Genomic DNA, 19724 nt, shown 5'->3' with positions numbered 1-19724 from the left:
TTCTAACATAATTATGTAAACATAAAGATTTACTTATTACATGGCAAAATTTTGTGGCTTGATGTAGATAAGGGTTGTGATGCTCCCAACTTCAGATAGCAAAATTCAGATAATTAAAATCCTAAAAAAGAATCATATATGTCCTAGTTTATTAAACCACTTTAAATAAAATTACACATATTAATTAAGGTTATTAAACAACTTTACAATATTATTTTTTTAAAAAAGAAATATATATTTTTTAAAATATTGTTCATTTAATATCCTTAGTGAGAGATAATATAACAAAGAGGAAATGATAATATTAAAAAATATGTTTATATAATATAGGGCAAAAATCCAAACAAAAAATAGAAAAGCATATTTATTAAAACCTTATTTTGGTTACATTATTTTATATTTGGGGATGCATATGAATCAGGAATAAGGGAGTACTACTTAGTAAATTGTCTTCATAAAAAAGTTCTTAAGAAAAAATAATAAAAAAATATGGTGATAGGTGTATTTTTATTAGAGAAAATGACAATAAATTTTTTTCAAATTATATAAATAATAATAAAAAGGCCTAGCTCACAAGTCAATTTTCAAAAAATCTTAATTTTTAAGCCCAAATCTTTATCTAAGGCTTTCAAGTTTGACCCTTATTCTTGACTCTATTAATAGCCCATTGCCTATTGTTTAATCTTCTCACTCTTTTTGTTTTATTTTGATTATTATTTGGCCGTTGTTCTTCATGTAACTTTCAAATGTGTTTATCTTAGGTGATGGGCACCCGAAGCACTTCAATTAAAATTTAAATAATTCATATTTAATTTATTATTTTATATTTATTAAAATAAAAGTTTATAATTTTTTTCATCATTAATCAGGTTTAAATTTAATATTTAAAATTTGATACATTCATCACCCAAATGGATTTTGCATAGTTTAGATTTAAAATTTTTAACTTACAATTTTTTAAAATATTTTTAAAAAATATTTTATATTTTTATTAAATGCAGATTGTGTAGAGTAGATATAAATAATAAAAATATAAATTTTTTAATATTAAATTAGACTGTGTAGAGCATATCTAATTACTCAATATATAAAAATTTTAATTTTAAATTGAACTTTTCAAATGAAATATAGAGCCGGTTGATAATAAGAAGATTTATTAATTTTTTTATAGTTTTATAAATTTTTTATTTTAATAAATATAAAATAAAAGTATAATATAATACATTAAATCTTAACCATTTAGTGTCCAAAGGCCTCTTTCAAACTTTTTTTTATATTATTATTTTGAAAGCCGGCATTTTGCATAACATGTTTTGAATACAAAAAAAAAATTAAAATATGTGTTTTTTCATATCCCTTATTCTCTAGAACAATAATTTCATAGGACCTAAAGATGTTTTCTTTTTTTTTTTTTATTTTTAAAACTATTTTATTTTTTATTTTTTAAAATATTTTTTAAAACATCGTTACTAAATATTTTTTTATTTTGAAAAACAAAAAAAATTGGTGTCAGAACAGAATGACAAACCGGCCAAAAATCTCATCGGAGCACCTGAAATGAATCCCTTTCATGTTTATTTCACAACAACAACAACAACAACAACAACAACAACAACAACAAGCCTTTATCCCATTAGGTGGGATCGACTACATGGATTGCAAAACGCCATTGTGCTCTATTATTTATCAAGCTTTTAGGAATATTATTAATTAAGAGATCGCGTTCAACAACTTCCAAGAGTGTTCTCTTAGGCCTTCCTCTACCTCTCTTAATCGGACTCAAAGTTATATGTTCAACTCTTCTCACTGGTGCCTCCCTTGGTTTTCTTTGTACATGTCCAAACCATCTCAACCAATTTTCTACCATTTTTTCTCAATAGGTGCCACCCTCACTTTTCCGCGTACGTGCTTATTTCGAATTTTATCTTTACGTGTATGTCCACACATTCATCGTAACATTCTCATCTCTGCTACTCCAACTTTATGCTCTTGCTGTCCTGTTAGAGCCCAGCATTCACTACTATATAACATTGTCGGTCTGATAGCAGTGCGATAAAACTTTCCTTTAAGTTTATTAGGCACCTTACGGTCACAAATAACTCCTTTAGCTTTTCTCCAATTAAACCACCCAGCTTGAATTCTATGTGAAATATCTCCACTGATTTCGCCATCATTTTGAATAATGGCTCCTAAATATCTAAACTTTTCCACTTGAGGTATAATTTGATCTCCCAATTTCACTTCCAAATTATTGTCGAATAGTCCTTTACCAAATTTACAATATAAATATTCCGTCTTACTTCTACTTAGACGAAAATCTTTCGACTCCAATGTCCTCCTCCATAACTCAAGTTTGCAATTAACCTCTTCTCTTGTCTCTGTTATAAGAACTATATCATCCGCAAAGAGCATACATTTCGGGATTTCCTCTTGAATATGTTCCGTCAAAACATTTAAAATCAAGTTGAACAAATAAGGACTCAGAGATAATCCCTGATGTAGTCCAATCTTTATAGGAAAATCCTTTGTTTGACCACTAGGCGTTCTTATACTAGTTTTTACCCCCTCATACATATCTTGTATGGCTTTAATATAACCAATCCGTACTCCCTTTTTTTCCAACGCTTTCCAAAGCACTTCTCTTGGTATACAGTCATAAGCTTTTTCCAAATCAATAAAAATCATGTGTAGATCTTTATCTTTACAACAATACTTTTCCATTAATCCCCTTAGTAAATAAATCACCTCTGTAGTTGATCTACCTGGAATAAAACTAAATTGATTCTCAGAAATACTTGTCTCCAATCTCAACCTGTGCTCAATTACTTTCTCCCACAATTTCATTGCGTGGCTCATGAGTTTAATCTCTCTATAGTTAATACAATTCTGAATATCTACTTTATTTTTATAAATAGGAATTAATGTACTTCTCCTCCACTCATCAGGCATTTTCTTGGACCGTAAAATCACATTAAATAACTTAGTTAACCATCTCACCCTTCTTTACCTAAACATTTCCACGCTTCGATAGATATACAATAAGGTCCGTTGGCTCTACCATTGGCCATTTTCTTAAGAGCTTCCTTTACCTCCTTATCACGTATTATTCGATAGAATGACAAATTTTGTTCTCCTTCACCAGTTACAAATTTTGCCATTTTCATGTTTATTTCACGATTCACTTTTTTCTAACTGTGCTTTTTCATTTTTTTTAATGGAAATGGGACTAAGTATTAACAAAACTAACAAGAGTACAAAGAAAGACTACACATCCAAAGAAAAAAGGCTAACACCTTTCACCATCCACCTGTCTAAACAAACCTAAAGAGGTTGATGATTAAAGGAGCCAAAAGAATACTAGCTAGTAGAACCAAGGTTTAAAAGATTAACAAGAGCTATGTTATCATTACAAGAATAGACTAGAGAGATATTCCAATCCCAAAGTGTCATGTCTCTAATGTCCCTCAGAATGTTGGAGCAACAGAAAAGATCAGCTATATTTCTAGAGACCCAATTGTAAGTTTGAGCACAGTGGACGATGACTTCAATAGTGTGATGTCCTTTAGCCCAGTAAAGTTGCAGACCCCTTTGAAGCACACTAAGATGAACACATTCACTGGAGCTATGACATTCATTCTTGAAAAAACCAACTTCTCAATTCCCTTCATTTTTCCAAAATAATTCCCACACCAGTGCTTCATCCAACATTATTACTTGCACCTGAAACTTTAAATTTAAGAGCATTCAGACTACTTTGTTCCCGAGGTGTGTGAGGAGAAGTACCTCCCCCTTGTTCATTTATCTTTGTTTGAAGATTTTTGTCCTGCATAGCTTCATATAAAACAATTTCTAGCAATGAAATGTACATCATGAATTTCATTACTAAAAATAAAATTGCACCTAGTGACCCACAACTCCTAATAGACATAAGTAAAAAGTACTTTCCATGGTAAGCATTTAGTGTGAGCGCTACCAAATTCATTCTGTAGATTCAACTTGATCCATAAGGATACACTTCCATTATTGAAATTGTGCCATAGATCATTTCTGACCAGTTACTTCCATATGGTGTTTACTACTTTACACTCTGAGTAAATGCACTTTATCTTCAATACATCCATAGCCTTGGTGACAAAGGTCAGAATCGGACAGACCTCCTCTCCTCCTCAATTTTCCTGTATGAACTGATTGATGTACCATAAACCATAATAACATTTCCATTTTTTCTGGGACTTGAAGGCTCCAAACTCTAGTTGAAGTTAGCTTTAAAGGATGTTCCTGTAAATAAGAAAAAATAGGCAGAGCTAATAGAAAAAAACTCATTTTTAGCAAGCTTCCATATAAAATATTCTCTCTTACTCAAACTAACTCTAGGTAGTGCAAGTAACTGTGTTCGAATGCTCAATTTTGACAAATTCTAGTCACCTGGTGGGAGAAGGGAGTCAATCACTTTTTCCTCCATATCAATTAGGCCCAACAGATTAAGAACAATATCAATTATGCTAGCATTAAGAGGGGACTACATATCAGTCCAAAATAGAGTATTTCTTGTCATAGCCTTTCTGACCTCTAATCCTTTAAATTTATTCCAACACATAACTTGTTGAATAGGAAGGTGTAGTAGAAGATTAAAATTTTAAATTTCCTATCTTGATGTGGACCGAACAAAATCGTTTAAGTCAAGATGAAAAGAATATTTACCTTTTTCTTTTCATGTTTTACGTGCGTTCTCTTCAAGTGTTTAGATCTTAGGAGCCGACAACGTAGATCTGCTTTCCTCTACCGTTATCCACATGAACAACTTTCGAACTCGAACAGTGTACTAGTGCTCTCAGCATCCGTTCTTCTTTGAACATTGATTTTCTTTTCTCTAAGGTGTTTCGTGGCTCTCAAAGTGTTTGGTCGTCAAAACTTTTCTAACTCTCTCATTTGGCACGTCCCCTTGTATCTATTATATGTAGATTAGGGTTTTAGCCTTCCTTCTGAAGAATCAACTGAAATTTAGATTAAATTTATCTCATAAATAAAAATATATAATATCATATCTAATTTAAATTTATCTTATAAATTTAAATTATAAAACTGATATGATATTTTTTTATATCATGTTAATTATTAAATTTAATTTATCATATAAAATTAAATTTAGAAGTAACACAATATAATATAATATGTATATCACATATACATATTATTATATATATAAGAATATATATATATATATATATATACATACATATATATTTTGAATATATATATATATATATATAATTTTATATATCATATATATATACATAGACAAATATCAGATATAGACACATATGAATATATATTTCAAAATATTATATATATATATATATAATTATATTTTAAATTTTATATTTCATATAAATATATATAAATATTTATCAAATAAATATTCAAATATATATATATATATATAATTTATTCACCCTATATTACATTCATTGAATCTAGACATATTCTACATTCAATAAACTTGAACATTATAACTCGAGTTAGACTGTTCTTATGCGCGACCCTATAAGCCCATATGAAGTTGACAGTAGGCTAACTACGCTATTAGTCCACAAGTCACAAGTGACCTTTAACAAGACATTACAACTACCCAATTCATATGAAAATTGATGATCTGATATAACTTATTATATAACAGTATCACATTCCTTTTGTCACACGATATTTTGGTCAAGTGTGAAACATGAAATTGTCATTCTCCTTTATTTGATCATTACTTTCTCGATCTTTGAGTGGACTAACATATCAATAGAAAAATCTTTTTTCATTATAGTATGGCCATACATTTTCTCAGTCTTAATCATGGAGGGGTTCAATAATATCTCTCAATTAATATGAGGAACAAGTATAGTTTTTAATGGACTTTTTTTTTAGCCATTACAATTTGCAAGGGATCTATTGAATTTGTTGGCTAATCACTATTGGCTAGTTCCCTAAAATAGGTTGATCAGCTTGCTTCCAATTTTAGGTCCTCCTTATTTCTATTCTAATTGTTGCTTTTCCTGCCTTTTGGGTGTTTATACTTTTGCTCATTATTTTATCTTCTATTGTCCGTTGCGTTCCTTCCTTCCCTTTTTGGGAGCTTTGGCCTGTGACTCGTTACACGCAGCCTTCTTTTTTATCCTGGTCTAGTTTTGTACAATTCAGAGCTTTTTATCAATGAATACCAGCATTATTCACAGTTTGATAGTTGCCTACCAGCATTATTCACAGTTTGATAGTTGCCTTCTCCTATTTTCTTTATTAAAGTTTAGTTACAGTTCGTCACCAGGTATACCGGGCCTTTGATTTATCACTTGTTCACTCTGTAAGAGCAAAAATATGTTTTGATGAATGGCCATGTTTGTGATTAGAAGAAAATCAATTTTGGGCCATCTCTCCAAATGGTAAACTATTGATTTAAGTGATTGTTAACCTGCAAGACCAAGTGGTCTAAATTTCAATCTTTACTGCCTCCAGCTCTCTTGAAAGTTAAATTTCAGTGCAAGGTACAAGAGATATGTGCTTTGTCTTTTTTGTTCGAATTATGTGGTTCTTGGCAAAGAAGATAGGATATTAACAAGAAAGATACTAGAGAGGAGGATACGGTATACTCCTATAGTGAAAAGATAGAATATTAAGATATTAGGAGAAAGAATTTAAACTAACACATGCAATAGTGCTTCCTAAATCTTCTGTCAATTCTTAGAGTATTTCTGCTGAAATGAAAAGGTTTGCCTTTGTTAGGCAGAGAGGGCCAACAAAGGGCAGAAGGATTATCATTAACGTGAATTTACCAAAAAGAAAAAAGATCAGGAATGTAGACTATCCACGAGGAAAGGAAGGAAAAGATTGTTTAAATGAACATTTGCAAAAGTGATGTTGATTTAGTTTTTGTGTATGATACAGTTGAGTTATACTGGTGGACCAAGAGAACCATGGCATGACTTTCATTGCAAAGTTGAGGGGCCAGCTGCATATGATATATTAACTAATTTTGAGCAAAGATGGAGGAAAGCCAAAAAATAGCTTAACATAAGGCTAAACAAGGTTACAAATTGGCGTGATGATGCCTTGCTTAGGCTTGATCGAATATCATGGATTGTCACACCATCTATTCGTGTTGATGATGATACAAATGTCCACGTAACTCAGGAAAACGATCCTGAGACTTGGAATGTGCAGGTGTGCAGAAAATTTGCTGATAGAAATCAATGAATTGCATCATATCATCCTTTATAAAATCCTATCATTACAAGCCAGCATTAATTACAGGTATTATAGAAGCTAAGGCTCAGGCGAGAAGAAGGTTGCATGAAAACAATTTTACCTTTTTGTTCAAATTAGTCTTTTTTGTCCTTAGATTTTCACTCAATTATTAGTCTGGTCCTATTGTGTAAAAATTTCCAAGTAAATCCTTATAATTATGCAAGTTGTTTTTTTTTTTAAAATCCCTACTGGCCAAAGTTTAATAATAGGAATTAAATTAAAAAAATAAAACTCTAAGAATCTGGACATAAGTTTTCAAACCTAGAAAGACCAAATTAAATATTGAAGGAGACTATGAGGACTAATAATAATGTAAATGAACCCAATTTTTATTTTCTTTATTTGTCAGTGTGCTTTCATGGACGAAGTAATCCTCTTGATTTTCTACTTCCAATCTTGACTGTTTCCAAAATCTCATCTGTGGAAAATTTTTGAAAGCTGACTGTTACACCCTAAAATATGAGAGTGACTGGCACAGGATATATGCGCAAACATGCATCCCTAAAATCTTGATTAAGAGAAGTTCAGAATTAATGCATCTGAAACACTATCAATATAATTATATGTACTTAATTTTTAATTTTCATATAAATCAAAATTTTAAATTTTTTTTGTAGAAATTTTGGCAGTACCTCCCCTAAACATAGGACCATTCAAAATCTCTATAACAAAAATTTTACAATATACATCCAGCAATACGGAGCTCTACTTCTTAGTAATAGATAAACAATATAACAAAGAGATTTAGGACTCTAACTATAGTCAATGTGGAGCATTCTAAATTATATCTCCAAAACATACAACATAGATTTTAGAATTTACATAAAAAGAAAGATATTCTCATAACTGAATACTTACATTGAAAGATAAGACATTTCCAAAATGAACATTCACCAAGCTCAGCAAAAGTCCTCCAGTGGTCAGCAAGACAAATAATATCAACTACGCTATCTGAGATCAAATCAAATATTTTTAGTGAATAACGTCCCAACCATAACATTTTTGCAGAATTAAAATGAATAAAATACAATGGTTACATAAATTAAATGAGAAAGCAATTCAATATAAAGAAAGTTGTAAACTTGGAATAAAAGTTCAATATAACTTCAATAATAAGAACATTTAAATTTATAATAACAAAGCTGCTTTAACATTTGATCTTAACAAGTCAAAATTATTAAATAAATAAATAAATAATAACAATATTTACTAAATTAAAAACCAATATGCATGAAATCATCGATTAATTAAAAATTCATATATTTTTGGAGGATTTATCAGATAATTTATAAATGTGGACACACAGTCCACGAAGGTAAATAATCAAATGTGGCTTGTGGTGTGAAAATAAACATGGACACACAGTCGTCTACGAGAATAAGTAACCAAACGCACCTGAGCTGTAGCAGTCCTCACTCCACCCCCGAGGGTCTTTTGGAAAAATTAAAAAAAAACTCAATTTTGACATTTATCCATGATTTTTTTTTTTTCGTTTCCTGTATGTTGCCTTTGTCCATTTTCATTCTAATTTTTTGCCTCCACTTTGGAATTTATATAATTATATATTTAATAATTTAAGAAATGAAAATTAAAATTGGACAAAATATTTTTTTACTAGCATTGGATGAAAATAATTTACAATTATATTTTTATTTAATCAGTAATACATAATAAAAATTATATAAATAAATATGTTAAAGTATTAAATTTTATTATATATAAATATTAATAAAGTTATTATTGTCTATATGAAATTAACCATTTTTCTTTCCTCTTGTTTTCTCTTAATTAGCCAAGCATATAAGTAGAAAAAATTAAATCTCTCCTTTTTTTTATTCTTTTCATTTTTTTTTTAATATTTTTATCTCCTCCTTTCTATTTTATAGACAGATATGTTTTTAATTTAATGTAAGTCAAATTTTGAGAATTATTGTGGCAGGATTTTGCAAATAAAAGAATATCTAAAATAACAATATCGGACAAGTTTCCAATTTAAAAAATTAAAAATTCTAAAATATTTTGAGAAAATTAGTCAAAAAGACCAAGTTGAAAAGGAAATTAGTCCAAGGGACTAAATACTCTTCAAGGACCTAAGCCTTTTGTTTTGTTCAATTTACTTTGTGCTATGTTGACCAAAATGCCGTTAAAACATTGAAGGAAAGCAATAATGAAGAGGCTGTCGAGGTTTTCAAACATTGAAGCATCAACGTCTCGCACACCCAAGCACGATGGTCCAATGATCGTATTTGGCCAAATAATGAGCCATGTGGCTTATAGCCATGTTTTTTGGAAAAACGTGATTGAAGTCTGATAATATGTTAGATTATCAATAGCCACGTTTTTTTTTCAATAAGTGTGGCTTGGGGCCACATTTTTTTTTTTTTGAAACCATGGCTTATTTCTTACCATAATTAAAATAGCTACTCTTTTTTTGACCGTTGGTACAAAATTTTGCCACGTTTTAAAAACGTGGCTATTGAACAAATGAAACTGTGGCTAAATACTGGCTCGATTGTAGTGTGGGTGCATAGGTGTAAGAGTTTTAGCTTGAGTGTAAGGGTTCTGGCTTGAGTGCAAGAAATCTGACTTAGGGTGAAAGAATTTTGGCTTAGGTGCAAGGGTTTTGACTTGGGTTGCAAAACTTTAACTTGAGGTGTAAAGCTTCTGGCTTGGATGCTAGGGTTATGTGTTGTGTTATGACAACATTAATTTACATATAAATCTTAGATGTTTTCATTTAAATTTAGCCTTGAGTGCAAGGCTTTTGGCATGGGGTGTAAGGGTTCTGACTTCAAGTGCATAGCTTTTAGGTTATGGTGCAATGGGCTAGCTTGGGTGCAAAGGGTCTTGCTTTATGGATTTATATGTAATCACACGCAATTTCATGTGACTCTTTGTATGTAATCTTGTTAGATTACTTTATGAATAAAATATTAGACTTGGTCCTTGGAAATCATTTATGTTTCAACCAAGTTCTTATTACTAATTTTTCCAAATAATTTTAGCAGTTGGACGAATCTTACGTCATACGAATAGAAAAATACTCAGATAGATCGAGTGCACCACGTTATTTCTAGTCTATCTAATAAAAACATGATATTTAGACAGTATTAAATATAAATTGATTATAATATTAATGATGGTAGAGAGAGCAAAGGTAAAAAATCAAATATACATTTTGTTATAAAAATAAAATCAATTTAAAAAATGTCACATAAGATTTTCTTTCAATTACTTAGAGCATTTTAATGAAGCAAATTACAAATGATGTGTACGCTCAAACTATCAAAATATTTCTCCAACATATAAAAGGAATATCTAAGAATTATCGGCACAAAGGTTTTCAAATGTCTTTATTTATTTTGTATTATTTAAAAAATGATAGAGATGAGAGTGGGATATGATTTTAATTTAATGTAATTAAATTTTATTTTAAAATTAATTTTTGAGTTATAAAGTAAAGCAACAAAAAAAGTGTGAAAAGGAAAAAGAGTAATAAAGAAGAAGAATATAGAGAATGATCTGGTGCGATTTTGCAAAATCTGATCCCCGAATGCGAATAGTAGGGAAAGGAAGAGACACGTGGAAATAAATATAAAGATTTGAGGAAGAATCCAAATATTTTGGGTGATGACGGATAAGGCACGAGGCGCACCGAACAGGGCCAGGGGGGAGAGAGAGGGGAACGGAAAAAGTACATCGACTGAGACTGAAACGGAGAGATCGAAACATCGGAGAAAGAGATGGGAACAGAGACAGAGAGACATCAGAATTCCAGACAGAGGAGGAAACCCAGAAGGTATGTTTGGTTCCTTCATCAACCTTAGTTGTAGATCCGACTGCTTTGTATTTATATGATGTTGGATGTTTCATGTCTTCATTCATCTCGGCAATCTCGCCTTTGTATCATGACCAAAATTCACTTGACCTATGAGAATTTCGACATGTTATGGTTTGTGGTTTTGCTTCCCCGTGCGTTTATTAACATCTCCTTTATGTTTGATTGCTTTGTCACTCACTGTTTCACTCGTTTTAGACTTAAATTTTTGTTCATTGATCTGTGAATTTTCTAGTAATTGGTATAATTATATTTAAATTTTATCTGAACCATAAAAATTAATTTGAATTTTTCAATTTGAATTGAAGTTATTTGATTTTGAAGGGCTGAATTAGTTTTCAAATTTTCTTGGATGTAAATTTATGTACAATGCGCTCATAGTTCATCTTCACTCTTCCTGGAAATGTATGGAACGTATACTCTTCATTTTTTTTAATGATAATTGGAATTAAATATTACCTTTTAATATATTGCTTTTTGTGGGTTTTATTTATCTTGCCTTTATTTTGAAGCATGAAGAACGGCCAAAAAGAAGAAAGTAGTGGCAGCAAACGCACATGGATGGAGCATCTATGTACATTGCCAATCATACAACATCTTCTCTCCAAGTAATTACTTATTTAAATTTTATAAGCTGTAATTAAATTAATATCTTTAATTTTATTTGAACGATTTATGATTACAAACATAATTTTGCTCATCAACACTATTGGACGGAATTGAAGCTATACTTTGCTATGAATCTTTAATTTTTGTTTCTTTATTTACTAATGTAAAATAAAGAAGCAAAAATAAGTGTGACAAGGAAAATGAATCATAAATAAGAAGAATAAATAGAGAATTATTCTGGTAGGAAATTGCGAAACAGTATATTATATTTTGAGTGACCAAAGCAATAGGTGTACCAAACAGGAAGAAAGTGCGAGGAGAGAGAGACTTGAAAGAAAAAGTAGATCCAGAGACTAAGACTGAAACAAAGACAGTGAGACATCAGAATTGCAGAGAGAGGAGGAAGATGAGGGAACCCGGAAGGTATGTTTGGTTCGTTCATTGTTTACTGTAATCTGTTGTTGCCTCCTTCTCTTCTGTTTCAGTTCTTTTCATCAAACTAATCTATGTGTAAAGCCCGTTAACGACTTGTGGGTGTGTATAACTAAACAAGAACAAATTAAATTAAAATTTTAAAAAATAATCAGAATCCCTTAAGAGAAGCAAATTTCTTATTATTTTAATAAGTTTTTAAGTAATTTTTAAAAAAGATCTAATATAGTATATGTATGAGAGGGAATAAAAAGAATGCCGTAAATTTGAAGATACTTGTCAAAATTTTACAATAACTAAATAAATTTTTTTTTATAAATTAAGATCAACTAAAATATTATAAAGTCTAAAATCACTAAATAATAATCGCATCAATATTTTAACCAATTGTGATATATTGGTTTTTGTGGGTTATATCTTCCCTTTACTTTGAAGCATAAAGAACGGCCAAAAAGAAGAAAGTAGAGGCAGCAAACGGACATGGATGGAGCACATAGGGCAGTGTTTAAATTTTATTTGTAAATGGCTAATCTTGCAACAACTTCACATCAGGCAATTACTTATTTAAATTTTAGAAGCTATAAATTAGCTTCTTTAATTTCATTTCAACGATACTTGATTAATTACAAACATAATTTTGTTCATCAACACTAATAGAAAGAATTGAAACTATACATTGTTATGCATCACTTCGTTGTTAGTTCTCGTATTTTTTAACAAAACCACCTTTTTAAAGGGCAACAAATGGTGAAGAAGAAGAAAAAGAAGGAAGCAACGACGACCAAAAGATGCTAACTGCGAAAGATGATGGCATAAAAATCGAGGAAACTAGCAGCAGCAGTGAAAAAAAGGCACATATGACTGATGATGATGATGAGAGAAGAGTAACGAACATTAAAGAACAAGGAATAAGTTACAATAAGTGGTCACAAGTGGGAGATGATATCTTGGGCTTGATTCTGGAACAGTTATGCCTCGGTGATTACCTTCGAACCCGAGCTGTATGCTCTCGTTGGCAGTCCATTGTCACTAAATACGTTGCCAAGAAGCAGTGTCTTCCACAGCCTGAACTGCCACTTCTTTGTCTTCAAACAATGGACAACCAAAACTTTCCATTTTTCGTCTTACCCACGGCAAGTGTCTTCAAGTTCAACTACACAGTCCCACCACTCGAATTCATCCATTATTGCTATGGCACAGTGCAAGGTTGGATGATCATGATCGAAGCTTCCCGCAATTATTTTGACGTTCCTGAAACCGATGTTCAGATCTTCTTCTTCAACCCAGTGACAAAGGCTAAGGTTTACTTGTCGTCAAGGTTGAAAGTGAAAAGCAAAATTAAAAGAATTGTGGCATCGACAAACCCCAATGACCCAAACTGTGTTGTGGTATGTATCTTTTACCTCCAGAATATTTTCGCCTTCAGATGGATTTCTGATGAGTCATGGACTATAGTCGTTGAAGATCTTATGACAAGGATCACCTTCATGCACGTAGAGATTCTCCATGGAAAATTGTATGCTCTGACCAACGAATCTAAAAATTCCTTTAATTTCTTATGACTTGAAAAAACAACCTCTAAAACCTGAGATATTAGCTAGGCTTCCTCTAGTAGTACCTAACATTATTAGGACTGAGATAGTTCCCCCTTGCTATCTTAATGAAGTTCGCCCTAGGTACTTTATAGAAGCTAATGATCACATTCTTAGGACTCTGGCCGTTGATTCTTCATCTGGAGAACTGTTGAACTGTTGCTTATTTACTTGTATTACACCGCATTCTTTATACAATTGTGGGGGCCATGAGGCAAAAGAGTTTGCCAATCCACCCGAGATTGTAGACAGTAAAGTGTTCAAGTTGGACATGAGTGACGAACCTAGTTGGACTGAGGTTGAAAACTTAGAAAGTCTTGTGTTGTTTGTTGGCTACTGGAAGACTCTTGCATTATCGTTACGTGTTGCTCCTCATATTCCTCGAGAGTTTATTAAAGAGAATTGCATATACTTTTCTTATCGGTTTCCATGTATTGAAGGCACGGACAAATGGAAGGGCTTGAAAATTGGGAGACATTGTAGGACTGAAAGAAGTATTGAATACTATGCATTTGAAAGATCAAGTTTTACTGACGTGCCTTGTCCTGTTTGGTTCATACCAAATCTTTGATAACCCTCACATTTCGCCACATGTTACGTATTGAAGATCTTGTCTTATGTAAGAAACATTATTGTTGTCCTAAACGTTATTGTCTTCCAGGTGATCCACATCTATCTTGTGTTTTTATTTATTTGCACGTTTCATAAATTTTGGTTATCTAAATTAGAATCTATTTTGGCTCCTCTTTCATTTGCCATCATATTGCATATTTTGCATCAAACATGAAAATTACACCTCTTGAAGAAAACGTGCAATGCGGACCGAAATTGCTTCAAAAATCAGTTTGATTGACGCCTTGACTCTATCAAATGTAAAGCATGCTCACACCCACAACAAGTTAATCCACTTCTACAATGTAAAGCGTGAATATTAGTCACAAATATATGACAGCAAGTCCATATAACTTCTTTTGGAAAGAGGGATATGGCTTTGCAAGTCTTCTATTTCACGAGGCCGCGAGTAATCTTTCTAGAAGAGTAATAGTTTTGGCTATCCCTTTTTTAGCATCTGAGGTGAAAGTGAGACTTGAGTAAGCAAATTTAATAACTGAGGAAGTGGGCCATGCACCTAAATAACATTTAAGAAACATAAGAGTTGGTCAGGATTTTAAAGGAAGAACTCTCAAAAAACCTTGAATAACCTGCCAAATATATTAAGAGAAATTTAGATAAATACCAATAAAATTATTTGGCTATCAAGTGCTTTTAAAAAAATAAAATTTCCTAAAAAGCGTAAGAATGTTGATTTAAATTATATTAAGGATATGAGAAGTTACCTGATCCAATGGAATCAAGTTAAGGTGCATGTCTATCATCTTTGCCCCTCACCATCACATTTGTCTCATTTTCTCCAAGCAGAAGAAGAAGCCGACGCAATAGCTTGGGGTATCTAGTGTTTTGTTAAAGAAATGCTAAACTAGCCAAAACAAATAAGATTTCCAAGTACAAGAAATTTGAACCCACAAGTAGTCAAAGCCTCTACAACACTAAATAAAAAATACTAAATATATGTAAGTCTGACTTGCATTGGCTATGCTAATAAAATCTTTTTATCCTAGGGAGTTATTAAAATGGGAGTTTATTAAAGTTTAAAAAAAAAAAGACATGGACAAGGATACTTTACAGCTAAATCTTTATCATTCATACCCAACTGTCCAACACAAAAGGCAGCATTACTTCTCATTCTTGCCTCGTTGGAACGTGCTAGTTCCTTGAATAATAAGGGAATCACTTGCTGCAACAAAAAAATAAATAAATAAATAAATAAATCAATTAACTTTCCCTAAATGAGCACATTTATTAAAGATTATACATTAAAATAGGGAAAAAGAAATTACATCCAAGTGTTCTGAAAAAAGCACATATTTCGAGCCATCACTCCTTTATCCTCATTTCGAAGTGTGGTCTTCACAAAAATGCTTGCCACCATCGCTGTAAAATTAAGGACTGAAATAGTTAAATTAATGAAAATAACTAGTTATTTATAATTATATAAGTTTATAATGTTATTACCTATTCTCCCTTTCATTTTTGCTACCTCGTCCTGAAAAGTAAGCACAAGTGTTTGAAACTTCGATAAGTATATATTATTTAGAGATAATCCACATTAACGATGATAATAAGGATCTGGTAATAATGGTGTGCGGTATGATGTTATCAAATGCAGATACAATGTAAGTAAAGATTTTTCAGATGATACTGTGGTGAAGAGTGCTGATTCTGGGTCTTGGAATGATTTAGCTTTTGCTTGGGATAATATAAGAGGAAATTGGTGGGTAGAAGTGAGGAATGGTGAAAGTACCTCTTGTTGGGATGTTTGTTGGATTAATCAGAAAATTAAGCTAGGCGATGCTATTTTACAGGATGTGCCTCCAGAATTAAGGGGGTGGAGGGTGTGTGAAGCAGTTAATGAAGTTGCGTGCTATAATGAAACCTAATAATAGTGATGGAAATGATAAAATTTGTGGGGTTAGGGGGCAACAAAGTGATTCTATAGTTAAGAGTGGGTATAAATTGTTGATGGAAAATTCTTAGGGGCTAAAAGATAAGATTTGGAAGTCGGTATGGCCTGGAAATGAGAGGATTAAAGTGTTTTTGTGGCTTGTGGCTAATGACAGGTTGCACTCTAGTGACTTAAGATTCAGAAAATGGGGTGCATCTCCTGCCTGTTTTGTTTGCGGGCAAAATGAATCTGTTTTACATATGTGAAGGGATTGTGGTAAGGCTGCTGGCTTTTGGCAGTGTATTGTTCCAGGTGCTATAAGTGAATATCATCCAAAAGGCAATAACAATAGTTTTACTTACATAAGAAATTTTTTTTGGTGAATTGATTTTTTGGGTTTTATATCAGTTCACAAGGCTTAATCAATTTGCGGAAGTAATTAACATGGTTAGGAGTAGATAACATCCAAATTGTAATAACTATCTTTTTAAAAGCAAAATCAGGTGAATTGAATTTTCAAAGACTAATTAGAGCTAAAATAACATATCATTACTGAAAATGAATGACAATCTTTTTTGGCTTACAAGAGATTCTCAAACTTTGACATAACAACCATGCATAATAGTAACTCTGAATATTTCATACCTATTATGTCAGTTAAATTTTTGTATATATATCAAGTGAAAAAATGACATATTTATCCAAGATAAACTCTAAGAAAGTATATGAATATAATATGTAATTAAGGTATTGATGTAAAATTTTTAAAAGTCGTAACTCAATATATAACACAGTTATACATAAGTTAAAATATCTTTGTAGAGCTGCTTTCAATTAGATTCAATTAATAACATTTGAATCTAACCTAATCAAGTAGTTTCATTAAAAAAGAATGTGAATCATAGAATTCGAATTGCATTAGTGAAGAAACTAAACTTGAAAGACTTGACTGTCTCAACATATTTAATTTGTCATACTTATTTATAAATCATTCTAGAAGGTTTTTTTTCCCTTGGAATGTACCGGCACTTTTTAAAAGGTATATGAATTATAATATTCTAGGGACAATGCTAAATAAGAAACCCCACAACAAATGAAACTAGAAATTAACTTTTCAAAAAAATGAACACACCATTTCTTAAAAGAAAATATTCTTGGTGGTAGGTTGTGGCTTCTTGTTACCAAGTGCTATGTAGTGGTGGTGGAATGGATTGGAGGATTGTGGTTAGGGTGGCTTGTTGGAGACTATTGGGTGAGAGGAATAGAAGATTGTTTGAAGAAGGGTATAGGGAGAAGGGGCGATTTGAGTTGAAGTATGATGTTCTGAATTTTTGCAAACACATGGTTGCAAATACTGCTGAGGGCTGTGGTTTTGATATTTCAAGGAGAATTGTGGGTGTGGTCAGGTGGTGCCCTCCTTTATCAGATTAGATAAAATTGAACTCTGATGGTTCTAGAAGTGTGTCTTGGGTTTTGGCAAGAAGATGGCTCCATGTTCTACAGCAGTGTTGGGAGTTGGGTTTTCGCAAGATTGTTGATTCTTTAGTGGTCTGTAAGAAATTACAAAGTATAAGTGAGCGGAGGAGAGAGGCCGCTGGTGGGATAAGGATTGATAGTTATGTGTCTCCCATATTGCTAGAAGGGGTAATCAATGTGCTGATGCCCTTGCAAGGATGAGTTTGAAGGGATGCAGGTGTGCATACTTGGAATGAGATTGTTGAGGACTAGCGATTACTTTTTTTAGTTGATGCTTACGGTTTTGGTTTTGACAGGGGATAGTTAGGTGCTGTTACTGATTTTTTTTCTTCCTTCCTTTCTTTCTTTTTTGGTTATTTTTTGTGTTTCTTTTTTAGGCTTTAAGCCTCTTTGCCAATTGAAAGATGTTGAAATTATTTTCACAAGATGTGATTCAATTGAATGTGCTAATGCACTTGCAAGGAACACACATGCTATGGCTCTAGGAACTAGTTTGCTTACTGATGTGCCTATTTGTTGTCTCAAAATAGTATAGGTTACTTGGTCTCATATTGACTGGTAAGAGCTACCTTATAGAGTTCTTAAGTGGGTTCGTCATTCTTCTTCGTTCTCCATCCATCTTGGCTGACATCACTTGTGTTCATCTTAGGGTTCATAATGAAACCTTGGATGTATTACTGCATGATATATATATATATATATATATTTATATCCTGTTCGGAACTTATGGTTTCTCTGGTTCTTTCTCTTACTTTTCCTTTTGTCTTAAAACTTTACAACTTTCATTTGCTATTGACTTTGTGACCTGTTACATGTTGAGGCCTTAACTCTTAAGGTTCTACTCTTCTTCATGTACTTAAATATTTTTAGGCATTTATTATTGATTTGATCTATCTTTGTCAATTTCTCTTTTTCCCCAAAATTTCCCAGTCTGTTGAATTCAAAGATATTGTGATGATTGGGCACACCCATACTCAAGATGCAACTCCATTAACTCTCGAGCAGGATTTTAGTGGCTATGCTACACAAGGAAGCCTCATTTTCTCTTCTTACGATGTCTAGCCTGTTGTTGAATGGACATCATCGACACTTGTAGCTTAGGGTGAGTCATTTCTTAATTGCCTTTTCATTTCTCAATTGACTTTATTAATGAGGAAGGAGGGTGGAATAGGGTAACTGTATAACATTTGATGATTGAAATCTAGCAAGTAGGTGATTTTGGGGAAGATTGGAATAGCCTAACTCAGATTTATTTTGTAAAGAAAATTTTCCTCATTAGGAATACTTATAAATTCTTCTCAGGGTAGAAAAGATACAATTAAAGGAGGTTGATGGGAGATCTTGATATTGCAAATGTTGGTGTTTCTTCCCGACATACTTGACTCTTTTAACATTTTGATTTTTTTCAGTGTGACTGGGAAATTTTAACTTTTGCGTAAGATATTTAATTAGGCCTTCGACATGCCTTTCTTTCTATTGCACTGGATTTGAAGAGTTGAAAGACTAAGATTCTTTTTGTTTTTACCTCCAGTGTCTTAAAGATAGGCATGTAGTGAATTTTTTTTGTTTGTACTTTGTTGATGAACATCAGGGTTTTTGTAATTGAAAATTAGGGACAAAGTTTATGCTGCTCTTATTTATGCTGTTGATGTTCTGGTGTTAGTGCTTGATTACATTTGCCGCCATGAGCATTCATTCTCTTAAATGGTAATGTGTGGGTGAACTCTGTAATAGTTAGATCATTTTAAGTTTGGGATTGGTTTATTCTTAAAAAATTTCAATACATGCCTATCATTGGCATTGCATCCGACTGATGGGACTTAATCGTGATCTTTGGCATTAGCTGTGCACTGACAATCAGATTGTCACACCCCAAAAATTAGGTATGACTGATACTAGATATAGACACAAAACTCATATCCCATAAACCGTGATAAGAGAAACTCTAAAATTAATACGTTAAACACACTAATAGAATAATTAAAAA

The 19724-nt window shown here is 32.0% G+C and overlaps 1 protein-coding gene across 1 annotated transcript; it reads left to right on the top strand.

Moving 5' to 3' along the window:
• The first annotated feature begins 10952 nt into the window (after positions 1–10952).
• Positions 10953–13879, top strand: LOC129285341 (uncharacterized). The gene is made up of 4 exons (XM_054920978.1): positions 10953–11086; positions 11638–11733; positions 12038–12157; positions 12903–13879. The coding sequence occupies exons 1-4, from the start codon at positions 11031–11033 to the stop codon at positions 13726–13728; spliced, it is 1098 nt and encodes a 365-aa protein (XP_054776953.1). The 5' UTR covers positions 10953–11030; the 3' UTR covers positions 13729–13879.
• The last annotated feature ends 5845 nt before the right edge of the window (positions 13880–19724 follow it).

This window comes from Prosopis cineraria, unplaced genomic scaffold, assembly GCF_029017545.1.
Source record: "Prosopis cineraria cultivar Desert tree isolate PC_DT_omini unplaced genomic scaffold, ASM2901754v1 PC11, whole genome shotgun sequence".
Lineage (NCBI taxonomy): Eukaryota > Viridiplantae > Streptophyta > Magnoliopsida > Fabales > Fabaceae > Prosopis > Prosopis cineraria.
Note: the sequence above shows the minus strand (reverse complement) of the source record. Positions and strands in the feature narration are given on the sequence as shown.

Bases quoted from the DNA above. Each gene is read 5' to 3' on its own strand.
- LOC129285341 (XM_054920978.1), top strand. From the start codon at position 11,031: ATGGGAACAGAGACAGAGAGACATCAGAATTCCAGACAGAGGAGGAAA. The intron at 11,734-12,037 runs GTAATTACTTAT...TGTACCAAACAG, and splicing joins ATACAACATCTTCTCTCCAA to GAAGAAAGTGCGAGGAGAGA. The intron at 12,158-12,902 runs GTATGTTTGGTT...ACCTTTTTAAAG, and splicing joins AAGATGAGGGAACCCGGAAG to GGCAACAAATGGTGAAGAAG.